The sequence below is a fragment of the Lithobates pipiens genome, unplaced genomic scaffold (assembly GCF_037356315.1).
Source record: "Lithobates pipiens isolate NorthernLeopardFrog02 unplaced genomic scaffold, aLitPip1_a1.2 Scaffold_8, whole genome shotgun sequence".
Lineage (NCBI taxonomy): Eukaryota > Metazoa > Chordata > Amphibia > Anura > Ranidae > Lithobates > Lithobates pipiens.
Window position 1 is genome coordinate 81,894,243 of NW_027507903.1, and position 16,599 is coordinate 81,910,841.

Genomic DNA, 16,599 nt, shown 5'->3' on the forward strand with positions numbered 1-16,599 from the left:
CTTAAAACAAACAACAACAACAAAAATATCTTTTTATTTTTACCATTTATTTTTATCATTTGAAAAAAAAATATTGTGTCACTGTAGAATAAGTGTATACATATTATTCTATAATTTGTACTATTTAAAATGAGACAAAAATTATTATTATAGTGCAAAGTTAATTACAAATAATTTTTTTTTTTTTTTTTATCAGTATTGCCTTATTTTAAATGTGACACAAAATAAAATTAAAAATGTGTTCAATTATTAATGATTAAATAATACAATGTGTATTAAAAAAAAAATACTGGTTAGGGTTTAATAGGAGTTAATAAGCGGTTAAAAAGACAATTTTTTTTTTTTTTTTTTTAACACATCAGTCAGCAGATGGAAGTTCATCCCTTTGTTTTGCAGATAAATGAAGCAAAGAGTGTTGAGAAAGGTGGCCCTTGCCCAATAGCAAAACATTTCTGGAAAGATGTATTTCTTATGATTTCAACACTGAAATCTCTATCAATTCTGATCCTACAATAGCACCTTTAAACTTAAAACCGACCACTTTCTCCTAACGCCAATTCAAACTCCTATCTCAGATCAATTGACAAAGCTTGGGCATTTCCATCCTTAAAGTGGTTGTAAACCCTTTTTTTTAAGCTTTATGCTACAGGTAAGCCTATATTAAGGCTTACCTGTAGCTAACCAGGATATTTCCTAAACCTGCACAGTTTAGGAGATGTCCCCTGCATGCGCACTAGAGCAGACTGACGCAATGGCACCTATGTGCCGGTGCATCAGTCTGCATGCCGTTACCGGCGTCTCCCACACGCATGACGTCATTGCAGCTCTGGCCAATCACAGCGCCGAAGCCACGATACCCAGAAGTAACTCCGAGACAACATGTTGGCGGCTGGAGGGGGGGGACGAGGATGGCTTCGGGGGCTTCAATCTGAGGTAAGTAATGCATAATGAGCTAGTATGCTATGCATACTAGCTCATTATGCTTTTGTCTTGCAGGTAGTCTTTTTTTTTTTTTCCAAGAGGTTACTTCCTCTTTAAAATGGTTGTAAACCCTTACAAACCACTTTGACCTACAGGTAAGCCTAGATTAAGGCTTACCTGTAGGTCCAAGAAATATCTCCTAAACCTATATGGTTTAGGAGATTTTTTCCCCGAAAAACGGGCACCGCTGTCTACGGCGCATGCGCACTGAGCGCGGCATTCTCAGCGACGGCTCCCGTGCGCATGCGCGGGAGTGATGTAATCGCGGCTTCGCCGAATGACAGCGGCGGAGCTGCGAGACCCCACCAACAAGATGGATGCGGCGGACTACAGGGGACAGCGGCGACTTCGCTGGCTCCTGTGTCAGGTAAGTGACACATAATGGGCTATTATGCGTTGCATAGTAGTCCATTATGCTTTGCCTTTGCAGGGAATGAAAGAGGAAGTAAACTCATCAGGGTTTACTTCCTCTTTAATAATTGCTGAAACTAAAAATAGAGCCAATCAAGCAATGAACCCGGCCAAAAGAGGCTATAAAATATACAACTTTGATAATATATGGCATCAATGGGTGACTCACTTTTTGCCTTCCAATTTTGATGCTTCCCGACTAAGACCTCGGTAATCTCGATTTATACTTCCATTCTCTGCATTAATGGTATGTATTTATTACCATGTACTACCCCGGGGACCCCTACTACCTCTCATCTCTTTCTTCCCCATCAATTTTTTTCTCCTATCTAAGATTACTTTTTCTTTTATCTTCTTTCTCTCTTCTACTTCCCCCCCCCCCCCCCCCCTATTCTCCCTCTCCTCTTTCAATTGACTCTTTATATAGTTCTGGTAGCAGAACTTGTATTTCCTTGGTTATCATTATACCAATTGTACATAGTTCCAATATGTAGTATACGATTTTAGATGCTATAATACATTTCATTTTTATTTTTTTGTATCTGAGGTCATCTTATATTAACCTGGTCTAAGTTGTCTTTATCCTTTCTTATACAATGTATGACGTAATCTTTTGGAGTAGTTAGATCCATGCTAAAATTGTTTTAGTTTATGTTGCAACTACAACTCAATATTATTACCCTATATGTGATCTTTTTTTTGCTGCCATCATACGTACTTATGTATGCCAATTGTTAAAATTCAATAAACAATTTGATAAGAGAAAGGTGGCCCTCTTTTTGACATCTGCAGCTGTACACAGCATCTATCGGATTTATTTTCAGAGGCAGAAAGTGCTGCCAATTGGAGGCGGGGGGGGGGGGGGGGGCATAGGGGCAAAAAGGACTGGACATGTCACACACATCCTGTGTACTTTAATGCCATTTTTGTGGCATGTGTAGTATGTTCAGTGTCCTCAACTTTTTAAACAAAAGGAAAAAAAAAAAAAACACATGTTTACAAAGAAGCGTAACAATATATATACCTTCAATTCAATAAACTACCTGTTCTCTCGAATTTGTTGCCTCAACTTTTCATCTTTGAGTTTTTCTTGTTTGATCCTAGCCAGTTCTGTCGCCATTCTTTCTTCCTGTTCCAACTGTAATTCCTTTAGTCTTTTAGTTTCCTCTGCCTATATTTAAAAAAGCAGTAAATCATGAATGATCTTTTATATTTCTTTTGCAAAGTAACTGATTGCCCGGCCAGTCACAGCGCGCCTCGCGCATGTGCAGTGGTTTCACAGCCGGGTGCCCAGTGACAATGCCAACACTGCAGACAGGAGGGGGAGACGAGTGGGGCTTTGTTCCCCTGCATTGCTGGACCCTGGGACAGGTAAGTGTCCAATTATTACGGTCAGCAGCTGCAATATTTGTAGCTGCTGACTTTTAAATTTTTTTTTTTTTTATTATTGGAACTCCACTTTAAGCTGGTCATAGATGCATCAAAATTCAGCAAGCTCAGCAGGGACCAGCTGAAAGCTGAGTCACCTTCTCTGTGTAGTGGCTTTGCACAGAGCAGCCCAGATCTTCCTCTTCTTGGGCCCCCCCCCCCGCCAGCACTCCTGGACCCTGCCAAGTGCCCCTAGAGCAAGTAGCTTGCTCTGGGGGCACCCAAGCAGGCTCCCTCTAGAGACACGGCTCTGCATGTGCATTCACACACGCAGCAGCTTGGTCCGCCATCTCTCTCTCCTCATTGGCACCCTGGCTATGATTGACCTCAGCCAATGGGGAGTGAGAGTCCCTGGAGCGCCAAGGTTCTATTGCACATCACAGGATCGAGATGGGGCTCAGGTAAGCATAAGGGGGGGCTGCTGCACACGGAAGGTTTTCTACCATCATGCATAGAATGCATGAAGGTAAAAAACCTTGAGCTTTTACAACAACTTTAAGTCAAAGACACACAAGTCTCTGGCAATGTATGGATGGGATATCCAAAACAGAAACCAATCAGTTTATTACTGGGAATACACAAAGTCTGATGTTCAGCTGGCAGAAACCACATTTGTTGCATAGTGTCGACTTCTTGCATTGTCTATAAATCGAGAAATGCCAACAAACCGAGAAAGACAAGTCTGACTCCATTTAGCTAAGCTAGCAAGAAACATGGAGAAGGATACACAAGAAATCTTTAACAAAGTACAACCTTATGGAATCTTTCCACAAAGGAAAAGGTTTTTCGATATTTTATAAAGGCAAAATAGTATACATCAGAAAGTAGTTTTGACTCAAAAATTGTCCGCCGGACTACAATCTGGCCATCTGTGTGCTAGTCCGCCGGACTTTTGAAATGAATGGACTTTCCCGCACATGGAGAAAAGTCCGTTCATTTTGAACATGGCTCCAGGTAGACGGGACTAGCAAAGGAGGTCAATGTCTCCGCCTCCATGGGCGAGATTGACACGTCGCTGGCCCCGTCACATGGTATGGACTTAAAGGGGAAGCCATACGCCAAAAAAACGGCGTGGGGGTTCCCCCAAAGTCCATATCAGACCCTTATCCGAGCACGCAGCCCGGCCGGTCAGGAAAGGGGGTGGGGACGAGCGAGCACCCCCCCCCCTCCGAGCCGTACCGGTCTGATATGGACTTTGGGGGAACCCCCACACCGTTTTTTCGGCGTAGGGCTTCCCCTTTAAGTCTATACCAGGTGACGGGGCCAGCGACGTGTCAATCTCGCCGCCGAAGGCGGCGGCTAGTCCCGGCTGCCTGGAGCCGCATTCAAAATGAACGGACTTTCCTCTGTGTGTGGGCAAGTCCCTTAATTGCAAAAGTACGGCGGACTCCCGCCATAGTCCGGCGGACCAAGTCCGCCGGAAAAGTCTGGTTGTGTGTGGGCAGGTCCGCTCGTTCGGAAAGTCCGGCGGACTTTCCTGCGGTTTGTCCGCCAGACTAAGTCAGCCGGATAGTCTGATTGTGTGTACACGGCATTAGGGGCACTATTGGAAAATAATAACTATAGCGTATATGACATCCTACGATCTAAAGCAGGGGTCTCAAACTGGCGGCCCTCCAGCTGTTGGGAAACTACAAAGTCCCATGAGGCATTGCAAGGCTGACAGTTACAAGCATGACTCCCACAGGCAGAGGCATGATGGGACCGCCAGTTTGAGACCCCTGATCTAAAGGAATCAACGATGACAAGAAATATTGTACCATGTATGTGAATTATCAAAATACTTATAAGAAATAAGTGTGTTTTTCATAAAATGGATTTAGAAGCGAGATAGAAAACGAAGATGTTGTATTTATCAAGATCTCCATTTTGGATTAATAATTAATAGTTAGTTAAAAAAGATTTTTGGATAAATCACACATCTTTAACAAATATCACAAGACTGAGGCTGGGTTCATACTATTGCGAATTGGATGCGGGTTTCCCTGCATCCAATTTACGTGTCAGGAGAGTGTGCCCGGCTCTCTGTGGAGCCAGTTCACACATCTCTGGAGCAGCTCCGGTGTAAATTGTACAGGAGTCCTGTGCGCATTATGATCCGTTTCAGGTCCGAATTCAGCCAAAAATTCGGACTGAAATCGGACTTGAAACGGTGAACCAGCACGCACCGGGCCTCTTCTGTTAGCCGCTACATGCAGTAGCGTGAACCCAGCCTAAAATGAAGGTACATTATAAATGAATACCACAAATAATATTATTTTTGCAACGGGAACTGATGAGAATAATCTATTTAGATTAACCCAGGACAAAAATAATAGTGTCCCAGATAGGGTTGAGTTGAACAGAAGACCTAAAATAGGAATTCCTAGTCTTAGAGCCCCATCTGGTAGACAGGTACAGTCAACCCCTAAACAAACATTGGGTTCATTTTTAGAAGTGCCTTCCAAGCAAATGTAAGTAAATAATCTGAATTACACCCTCTAGATTAATACTTAAGGCAATTTTGGAAATAAAAAGGGAAGTTCAGAGAGGACCGGGGGGAGCATCATCATCAGATCATATCACAGTACATCTTCATCACTTTCTACCTAATGGACCATTATCTCAATCACTGAGTCTTCCAACAAAACACGCTCTCTCGATCTAAGGCTTTGTAGATTGTTGTAGAATCTCATATTAGCCAATGTATTTCATATTATTCACATTGATTTGCATATGTTTTATCAATAATATAATTATTGTTATTATACAGTAGTGGTCTGATCAATACTATTGTTAAATAGTAAAACAATAATTATTAATCTTTATTAATGTATAAATATAGAGAAAGTTTTAAATGCTGAACTTTAGATGACCTCTCTGGCTCTCTTATACTTTTTATAAGATAGTTTACTGGGTGAAAGTTCATTAGAATAGATGTAAGTTATATATAACTGTCCCGAGTTCTTAACCACTTCAATACAGGGCACTTTCGCTCCCTTCCTTCCCAGCCCAATTTTCAGCTTTCAGCGCTCTAGCGCTTTCAGTGACAATTGCGCAGTCATGCTACATTGTACCCAAATTAAATTTTTATCATTTTGTTTGCACAAATAGAGCTTTATTTTGGTGGTATTTATTCACGACTCCGGTTTTTATTTTTTGCGATATAAGCGCAAAAAAGCGGAAATTTGGAAAAAAAAAAAAAAAAATATTTTCTTTTTTCTATTTTAAAAGAAATCCAATAAAATCAAATTTTGTCATAAATTTAAGCCAAAATGTATTCTGCTACATGTTTTTGGTAAAAAAAATTCCGTTAAGTGTATAATAATTGGTTTGTGTGATCACGGACATATGTACGCAAATGATCATGTACATATGTGTGCAGGTGATCACGTACATATGTGTGCAGATAATCATTGGGACATGTGATTTTAGTGGGACATATGTGGGGGACATGTGTTTTTATTATTAGGGACATGTGTTTTTATTATTTGGGGACATGTATGTTTTGGGGACATGTGTGGGGACATTGTGTTTATACTGTGTGGTGTGTTTACTGTGTGGTGATTTGTGTGTACACTAGACTGATGATCAGTGAGTAAAAAGCTGTAAAAAACAGCTCATACTCACTGATCATCAGCCGGCTGCAGCGATCCGCTCTCCTCTCCTCAGCGATGACTTCTGTGTGAGGAGAGGAGGAGCCGATTGCCTAGCAACCGGCTGTTTGTTTACATCACATGACGGCCGTGATTGGACACGGCCGTCATGTGATCAGGAGGGCCAATCACAGAGCCCTCCTGCCGATCTGAGATGCGCCGTGTCCGGGTGACACGGGCGCATCGGGATCGCGCCGCTGCGCGGGCACACGCACGCGCGCGATCCCGCTACTTCTGATGGACGTTCCTGAACGTCCTATCAGGAGTAGACGGCTCCCACCCGGCCGTATATGTGCATTGGCCGGGTGGGAAGTGGTTAAAATGCATATAAATAAAACAAATAAGATAACAAAACAGGTGATTAAAATAATTATGTGGAATACGGGAAAGTTAAGTACAGAACATTAATTAAAGCGGTTCTCCATCCTAAAGTGGAAGTTCCGTTCATGTGATCCCTCCATAATCCAGGTATCTGCACCCACTTCCCGGGACAGACCGCCGCAGATGCCCCCCCCCGTTGTGTTCTGGGAAACACACTGTTCCCAGGACACAGCGGGGACCAGCAGAGACGCGTATCGCGACTCGCGCATGCGCAGTAGGGAACCGGGCAGTGAAGCCGCAACACTTCACTTCCCGATTCCCTGACAGAGGATGGCGGCAGGGGCAGCAGAGAGACGAGCGATCGCTCGTCATCTGCCGCCGACATCGCTGGACCCTGGGAGAGGTAAGTGTGAATTTATTAAAAGTCAGCAGCTGCAATATTTGTAGCTGCTGGCTTTTAATATTTTTTTTTAAAGGTGTAGAACCGCTTTAAGTTTGACAGGGTCAAACAAACAAAGGTCTGTTTGTGCCTTCATTAAAACTGTTAAAATACATACATACATACATACATACATACATATAGTGAGACATATAACACATAAGGTGGAGTTATTGAAAGTTCATTCTCTCAAGGTTTGTAAATCTGTAATTCTTGAACTTAGTTAAATCTTATAAAGATAAGAAGGGTTTAATAACACAGCTGGGTGCCAGACTGTCTCTACACAGGTGTGTTTAATTGGACAAAAGCAGTTTTAATCACTTTAATGAACATATAGGAATTCTGGGGATAATTAAGTTTATCTGCTTATAGAACAGGTGTCAGATTTATGGTAGGTTACATTGACGTAGATCTTAGCAACCAATCACATGTAGGAGAGATGATTAAGATAAGGCTCGTAAAAAGGGTATATAAATGCAAGCTCTACAATTGTTAGTCAGACAAGTCAGATAGGAGCTCATAAGGCTAAACTCTATGTATGCTGCCCTATTGCAAGGGTCATAGAGGTCAGAACCAATGGGCAAATATCTGTCCGAAACTTGTCTCCTCGCACGAGTCAGAGAAGACTTCTTAACTTGTTCCAGAGTGTGGTCTCAGGTGAATTTGGTCGAGCTGGAACCCAAAACTCTGTGAGGGGACCGGACCACTGGTCAATCGACTGGTCCCTATCAGGTGATGGGTTCCCATGAATTGGCAGAAAAGACCCATTCTGGTTCAAGGCGAGAACAATTCACAATTGTTTCAATTTGGTTAGGGAATAAGAATACCTATATCTAATATGCTTGCATTGTAAGAAACTGTATAAATTAGACCTATACCTTGTAATACTTTGAACATCAACCTGTATGTTACCAGCTGTTAATAAACCTGCATTGCTGAAGTTCTGCCTGGTTCGATACTTTACTATTCAACTTCAAGATCAATCTCCTTAAAAGCCTTCTGAACCTCCTCTACAGTTCATTCAATAAGTGACCCCCGTGTGTGGTTCCATAACCCATCACAAATCTTTATTGGTAGAGTATAAATTAAATAACTACATAGCAAAATTTTCCTCTCACTTCTGAAGGTGACTGTATGTGTATTTCATAGTTTCTTGTGTTAGATCCTATTCAAAGATCTATTTGCCACATCAGAAATCAGGTGATTAAAGTGGTTGTAAACCCTTACAAACCACTTTGACCTACAGGTAAATCTAGATTAAGGCTTACCTGTAGGTCCAAGAAATATCTCCTAAACCTATACGGTTTAGGAGATATTTGCGCGAAGACAGGCACCGCTGTCTACGGCGCATGCGCCATAGACAGCGGCGCGCAGGCGCACTGAGAGCGGCATTTCCAACAATGGAGCTGCCGCGCGTGTCGGCTCCCGTGCGCATGCGAGGGAGTGACGTCATCGCGGCTCCGCCGAATGACAGCGGCGGAGCTGCGAGACCCTACCGAAAAGATGGATGCGCCAGACTACAAGGGACAGCGGTGACATCGCTGGCTCCTGTGTCAGGTAAGTGACACATAATGGGCTACTATGCGATGCATAGTAGTCCATTATGCTTTGCCTTTGCAGGGAATGAAAGAGGAAGTAAACCCATCAGGGTTTACTTCCTCTTTAAGTCAAGCTGTTATCAGCTTAACTGTTATCATAGCCTTGGGACTCTTATTCTGCTGCAGAAGGGTCTGATTGGGCAGACCTAGTTGTCTGTCAGTATAGTACATTAGCATGTATTCTGACTTTAGTGTGGTAAAAAAATCTCTACAAAGAGTAAAACATACTCAGGAAAGTAGTCAAGCCAGTGTAGATTACATTCATTTACTTTATGCTAATTAGCACGCCCGAAGGCTGAAGGCACTGCTGTATATTGACGAATTAAATATTCAATATCGCTGTGTTGATTAATCGGCCAAACGTCTTGACAAAGCCACAGAAGCACACTGAGGCAAGTAACCTCTGCTCACCTCTCTTAGCATGCTTACTGCTGGCACTGTAACAGATCCTGGTTAAATCTTAGTGCTGGTATATTATATACAGTGCTAAAAAGTTTAATATTCTGCCTGTGAGGCCATTGGAGAGATTGCCAATCACTTCCTGACTTGTGTCATCCAGCAGACAGCTTAAAAAAAATAAAATTAGAAATTCTAAAAATGTCCTGACACAAAGTAAGGGAAAATCATCTTGACAAGGTCACAGATAGCAATAAAAACTCTAAATGGTGAGAAAATGCCAAAAGTTGACCATAAATAGGTTGCCTTGGTGAACCATTTCATAACCCCTAATTTTGATCACTGGCTCCTTCAAATATAATACTTAATCCACTAGTGTGCTGAATCTGTTTCCTAACCATCCCCACCCCAATTGATACTCTCTACATTGCTCATGTATTCATCATATGGACTGGTCCTACACTTATTGTGTTATATCAGCACAATTAGAGTTTTTTTCTTTGTTTATTTCACATTTTTGTGTTTTGTTTGCTTTATCACCACCGTATGATTATTTTCACCATTTGCAGTGAATCATATATAAGTCACACTATGGGGGTTGGCACTTGGAAGCGCAGTTGCTCTAAATCTAAAGCCGCGTACACACGGGCGGACTGTCTGGCCAACTTAGTCCGTCAGACAATCCGACGGACAGTCCGTCATACTTTCGAATGAACGGACTTGACCACACACACCACTTTTTGAGCGGACTAATACGGCATACTAAGTCCGCCATACTATCCGCCCTACTTTTGAAATGAACGGACTCGCCCACGCACGCGGAGGAAAGTCCGCTCATTTCGAGCGGGTATCCAGGTAGGCGGGGCCCGCGAAGGAGACGTCGCTGGCCCCGCCGCCTGGTATGGATTTAAAGGGGAACCCCAACGCCGAAAAAAAACGGCGTGGGGGTCCCCCCAAGTCCACAACAGACCCTTGTCCGAGCACGCTACCCGGCCGGCCAGGAAAGGGGGGCGAGCGAGCCACCGCCTGTAAAAGAGCTATAAGAAGGCGCGGTGGCCCGGCAGAAGAACCGAAGAGGGGGACAAGACCCCCGAAGTCGGGAGAAGAGGCCGGCGGCGAGGAAGAAAGCCGGACTCCTCCACTAGCAAAAGAGCTAGAAGAAGATAGCGGAGGAGTCCGGCGAGAAGACCCCCGAAGACGGAAGACCCCCGGAGCTGTGCAATAAAATATTTTATCTCGTGTGTTGTGTTTTTTTTGGTACTTTTATTTTACAGGTGAATGGGTAGGGGTACATTGTACCCCATACTCATTCACATAGGGTGGGGGGCCGGTATCCGGTATTATTAAAAGGGGCTCCCGGATTCCGATAAGCCCCCCGCCCGCAGACCCCGACAACCAACGGCCAGGGTTGTCGGGAAGAGGCCCTTATCCTCATCAACATGGGGACAAGGTGCTTTGGGGTGGGGGGGCCGCGCGGCCCCCCCTTCCTCAAGGCACCCCCCCATGTTGAGGGCACGCGGCCTGGTACGGCTCAGGAGGGGGGGCGCTCGCTCGCCCCCCTTTCCTGGCCGGCCGGGTAGCGTGCTCGGACAAGGGTCTGTTGTGGACTTGGGGGGGGACCCCCACGCCGATTTTTTTCGGCGTTGGGGTTCCCCTTTAAGTCCATACCAGGCGGCGGGGCCAGCGACGTCTCCTTCGCGGGCCCCGCCTACCTGGATACCCGCTCGAAATGAGCGGACTTTTCTCCGGGCGGGAAAAGTCCGCTCATTTCAAAAGTACGGCGGACTGGCATGCACACGGGTGGATTGTCCGCCGAAATGCTAGTCCGACAGACAGTATTACGGAAATTCCGAAATACTTAGTCCGCCGTACTGCACGCTGAAAAAATCCGCTGAAGCCCACACACGAGCGGACTGTCCGCTGAAATGTGTTTCGGCGGACTAAGTAGGCCATACAGTCCGCCCGTGTGTACGCGGCATAAGGATGAAATGAGTGGAAGCTCTGCTGATTTTATCATCCAATCATATTCAAGCTAAAATGCTGTTTTTTTATTTTCCTCCTTCCCCCTCGGATCTACAGCGGCTTTAATTCCAAGTGCACTTGCAGTCCAAAGTGGATTTTCCTTTAGTAAATAACCCCCTATGTCATGTTCCCATTCATATGGTTACATGTTTGAGTGCTGCACATATTTATTCACACGCTATTTTGAACTTTGTTTCTTTGAGTGTCAGCTGCTGTACACATATTTATTAGTTTGCACTGAGGTTTAGCGCAGTATTTTCTCCCCTTTTGGATTCTATACTCTCTCCCACCTTTCTTTTCTCTTTCCCTCTTTTTTCCCCATTCCAGGTTTTCACATATCTACATTAAGTTCAACAATATATTTCGCCATTGTCTTATCCCCCACTGCCATCTCTCAAGTTGTACTTACTTGAAGAATCTATCCATTAACCTATATGATTGCACTAAACTGTATAGGTTTTATAGTACTACTTAGATGGAATGAGGTGGTTATTGCAATTTTCTGACCCTTACAATTGTGATCTTTGTAATTCTAGCACTAGGTACCTTGGTGGACTATTAGGCCTCTTGCACACAGGAATAAAAAACGCCATTTTGTTTAGTGATCTGAACACAGATGCATTGCTGTATATGGAACAATGCAAACAGCTTCATAAAGATCAGTAATACAGCAATGAGTACAGAGCCGTGAAATAAAAAAATGAGATTTTGCAGTAACTTACACACGTACTCTTGTATACTCATATATATTGCAATGCTGGCAACGACATGAAGGTGAAGAACTGTACACATGCATCTTTACAGAACATTTTACTTAGGATCAATAAGATCCCGCATATAAACATCAGTCAACATGTGCAAGAGGCCTACTGCTTCTATATAATTTCCAGGTAAATTTCAGTAAACATTTATTACCAGAAGAGTTCTAGTTTAAAAATGGACTACTTCAAACCACCCTGGTTTGAATTACTTTCTGTTTTACAGCTGCACCCAGATGCTGAGCCTGGTAGATATTAATAAGGGTATTCACTGGTGTGAAGGATGCAATTTAACTGAGTGATAAATTACTACAGTGTATGCCAATGAAATCACTGTATACAATGGGCAACTGTACTCAATCTTTACAAAAATGCTCTCTAGAAGTGGTTCTTTTTTCTGCCAGGGGAACTGGCATTCAGTAGTGTGCACAGAGCCTTGAATAGGAAACCTTGGGCAGGGTTCATGGCACCAGTTTACACAGAAACATAGGCAAGGATTAAAGGATTAGGCCCCTTTCACACTAGGGAAGTCTGCCAGTGGATCCATCCACCTCACCAAGGGATCTCTCCGCTGAGCAGGCAGATGACAGGTCCATATCTTCTCCGCTGATGCAGAGCAGACGCAGGCACAGCCCGCTGTCCTCTATGGGCTGTCAGATGGAGACAGACTGCCTGACCGTTTCCATCTGACTGTCATCCAATTCACCAGACAGATGGGGAATGGATCGTCAGCTCTCTGTTTTTTAGCAGATAGGATTGGATCAGATGTTGACGTGTCTGTTGACAACCGCCACTCCATAGTGATCAATTGATGGTCCAATCGGGTCTGTCTGAAAAGCGGACAGGCAGATCCGAACAGTCCGTTAATGTGAAAGGCTCCTAAAGAAGCTCCGTACTCTGAATAAATCAGCTGCTGATAGTGCTTAGAAACTAAATAGTTTAAAATCAATTTAAGGCCGGCCATAGACGGAGCAAAATTTTGGTCCTGCACCCACAGGAAAGAAATTTTCTCGATTTCCCCCATCAACACAGACGGTGCTGGTTAGCCATCCCCACTGGGAGAACACAGGGATTATTGCTAGCAGCTATAACAGCTGCTAGCAATAATCGAATGTGAAGTTTGGCAGGCTGGTTGTACCCAAGTAAATCAATCAACTTGGGTACATTCAGCCTGCCCATACATAGTTAGAATCTTGCCTGGTTCCTGCTGAATTAGCGAGATTCTATGGTGTGTATGGTCGGCTTAAAGCAGAGTTCCAGTCACCTGTGGAAAAAATAAAAAAGTCGGCAGCTACAAAAACTGTAGCTGTTGACTTTTAAAAAACAGCCGGCTGTGACAGCTTGCAGATTCAGAGCCGGGTACCCACTGCACATCATAAATGGTGTATGAAGTCTTCTGGGACCTGTCAGTGTCCCAGAAGACTGCAGGGGGGGAATGGGAGGAGAACTTCTGCTACCGAGCGCCACAGTGGTCGGAACGGAAGTGGGAAGCGGGTACCTCTCAAAATCAGGTATCTGCTTCCCCCCACCGCTCCTCAAAAGTGCCAATTGTTCAAGAAGAGCGGGGAACAAGTCCTTAAAACAGAACGTCGCCTTTTGGATGGAGCTCTGCTTTAAGTCACGAAAACTCAAATAAAATGTAACACTTTACAGCTATTACTAAATGTAAGGAAAAAGAACAAGAAATCCATCAAATACCAACCCTAAGCCACATGTTTATCTGAGTATCAAATAAAAGGTCAGCAGATTTCTTACATGCTGAATGGCATCTTCCATTTGTCTCTCCTGTTCTTCATCTTGCAGTCTTCTAAGATAGCGCTTCTTCTCCACACGCTCCTCACTTTTTAGAGATGCTTCCAGCTGCTGCTCTTGGTTCAGTCTTTTTATCTGGTCTTCCCGCATAAATTCCTGACGTTGAGCTTCAGCTATCTGCTTTTCCCTTTGACTGTATGTCATTCCTCTCTTTGAAACCTAATCAAAAAGATAAAAAATGTCCTGAAATTCACCACAAATATGCTAAAGAGGATATAAAGTGTAAACCCTACCAAAGAATTATTATTACCAAACTTTGGGTCTGGGATGGCTGGTAACAGAGATGATCTGAGGAAAGATGGCTCATCTCTATGGCCTAGGAGGACCAGAGCGACGTTGTGACATCACTTTTGATTTCCTGACTAATTTAAACAAGGCAATTTGTTTTTTTGTTTTGTTTTTTTAAGCACTAGATAAATGTTTTGGTTTGTTTTTATCTAATGCTTTACATTATGGAGGAGAGATCTCTCCATAGGAAGGACCGGTCACTGCTTATTTCTATCACAAGGGATGTTTACAGTCCTCGTGATAGGAATAAAAGTGTGCAAAAAAAAAAAATGGAAAGGGAAAGTGTTCAAAAAAAAAAAAAAAAAGTAGTTCCTTACACTTCAATAACTTTAGAGCATGACATCTGTTTACTCGGCATAACATCAGCTTTCAAATTTTACAAAAAAAAAAAAATCTGGTTATACAATGTGCTTTGTTTTCTTCTTAATTCATTTAAAGTGCATTTAAAAAAAAAAACGCTGCACAAATACTGTGTAACATAAAAAAATAGCAACAATCGCCATTTTATTTTCTAGGGTCTGTGGTGAAAAATATATAATGTTTGGGGGTTCTGAGTAATTTTCTAGCAAAAAAATAAATTGGTTTTTCCATATACAGTAAAGGAAAAGTATTTGATCCCCTGCTGATTTTGAACATTTGTCCACTGACAAAGAAATGATCATTCTATATTTTTTATTGTAGGTTTATTTTAACAGTGAGAGACAAAATAAGAGACAAAATAACAGAAATATCCAGAAAAACGCATTTCACAAAAAGTTATAAATTGATTTTCATTTTAATGAGTGAAATAAGTATTTGATCGCTTATCAAATCAGCAAGATTTCTGGCTCCCGGGTGTCTTCTATACAGGTAAGGAGCTGAGATTAGGAGCACTCTCTTGAAGGAAGCTTTGTTTAAAAAATATATATAATAATAATAATAATATACAGAGTGGCCCAGATCCTCCTCTTCTGGGGTCACCCGGCAGCGCTCCTGGCTCCTCCTCCTCACCGAGTGCCCCCACGGAGAGCCACTTTCCATGGGGGGCACTCGCACGGGCGTGCTCCCAAGTCCTGCTGCTGCGTCCATTGACACAGACAGTAGGACTCCGCCCTTGTCACTGGATTTGATTAGCAGCAGCGGGAGCCAATGGCTCCCACTCCTATCAATCTATACAATGAGGACTTGAGACAGCAGCTGGAACTATTGGGCTCCTTCTCATTGCTGGAAAGATCAGGTTCAGGTAAGAAAAAGGGGCGCTGCAGCATAGAAAGTGTTTTTTACATAAATGTATAGAATGCATTATAGTGACAAACCAAAAGGCATTACAACTCCTTTAACTTTATTCCTACATAAAACCTCAACTGACTGCTTTGACTACATGTGTTTACATACGCTGCGTTGCGCTATAAAATAAATAAAAGGGAGCACACGTTCTACTATTTTTGCAGCACATATCAGCACAGCGCACTGCAGTGAACGTCTCTTTTAGAATACATTGGTTCTTCTGGCGTGAATGGGCCTAAGAGGGGGTTTGCCCTCACTTACTATGGTGTCTCCAGGACAGGAAGTAAAGGGAAATCCCCCAAATGTGTCACAAGCAGCAAAACAAGATAATAGAATAATAATAATGACAAAAGGTTCTCAGCATCTCCTGCTGTATGCAAAACCAACAAAGTTTGGCTTCCATGCACACTATGACGATGTGGAGAGCACAGAACCATAGAGACATATTGCATAACCATAGAGACATGTAACATTTGGGGACACAATGATTACACTGGAGGGACAGGACTAGCTCCGTGTTATCTATTACCATCATGGTTCCGCAGACCCCGCGCTTCGCCTGATCCTGGTTGCCGCTGCTGTTTGCCCGCGTTACTCCGGTAACCAGGTTACCAAGGAAATGTCGTGTGCCTTCCCGCCCACTGTCCCCCACGTGACCGGACATGCCCGCACATCCAGGTACACATCGGCAGGATGTGTCGCCCCACCATGAGGGCGGCCATGTTTTTGGTATCCTGCTCAAAATTTCTGTTCATAAAATCACAGCGCGCAGTATACAGAAGCCGATATCTTCAGGGTATAGAATATATGATGTTCATAAATCGTTATTATATTAAACATGAGACTTCTTGTCAGAATGTGGGCTCTATATGGGGAAGATGTGTTCTTTGCCCGTATAGGTGTACAGTACTTGTTTGTAATAGCGCCCCCCAGCGTTGGTTTATTTTTATTTCCATAAATTGCAGCGTGGTTCTCCTTGTTTTGATAACAAATGAAAGTCAGCAGGTACAATTACAAATATCTACCTACAAATACTGTAGCTACTGACTTTTAGTAAAAGGATACTTACCAGTCCAGCAGACATCCCAACCTGGAAAAACTAATTTCAGGGAGGTGACACTTCGGGGCGCGCCCGCAAAATATTTTTATAATAATTTTCTCAATGTTTCTTCGCAGTGCTCCTGGGGAAGGGGTGGGTGGTATGTGGACAGTGTCAGTAGTTTTTTTTTTTTATTATTGTATTT

General features: G+C 43.2%; 1 protein-coding gene across 1 annotated transcript in view; it reads right to left on the minus strand.

The window, feature by feature from the left end:
- Positions 1 to 15,989, minus strand: part of MNS1 (meiosis specific nuclear structural 1) — a 61,478-nt gene extending 45,489 nt beyond the window's left edge. The window contains exons 1-3 of the mRNA XM_077472854.1: positions 15,885 to 15,989; positions 13,745 to 13,960; positions 2,436 to 2,563 (exon numbers count right to left, since the gene is read on the minus strand). Coding sequence (XP_077328980.1) covers positions 2,436 to 2,563; positions 13,745 to 13,960; positions 15,885 to 15,890 — 350 coding nt within the window. The 5' untranslated portion in view covers positions 15,891 to 15,989. The remainder of the gene's footprint in view (positions 1 to 2,435; positions 2,564 to 13,744; positions 13,961 to 15,884) is intronic.
- Between the last annotated feature and the right edge of the window lie 610 nt (positions 15,990 to 16,599).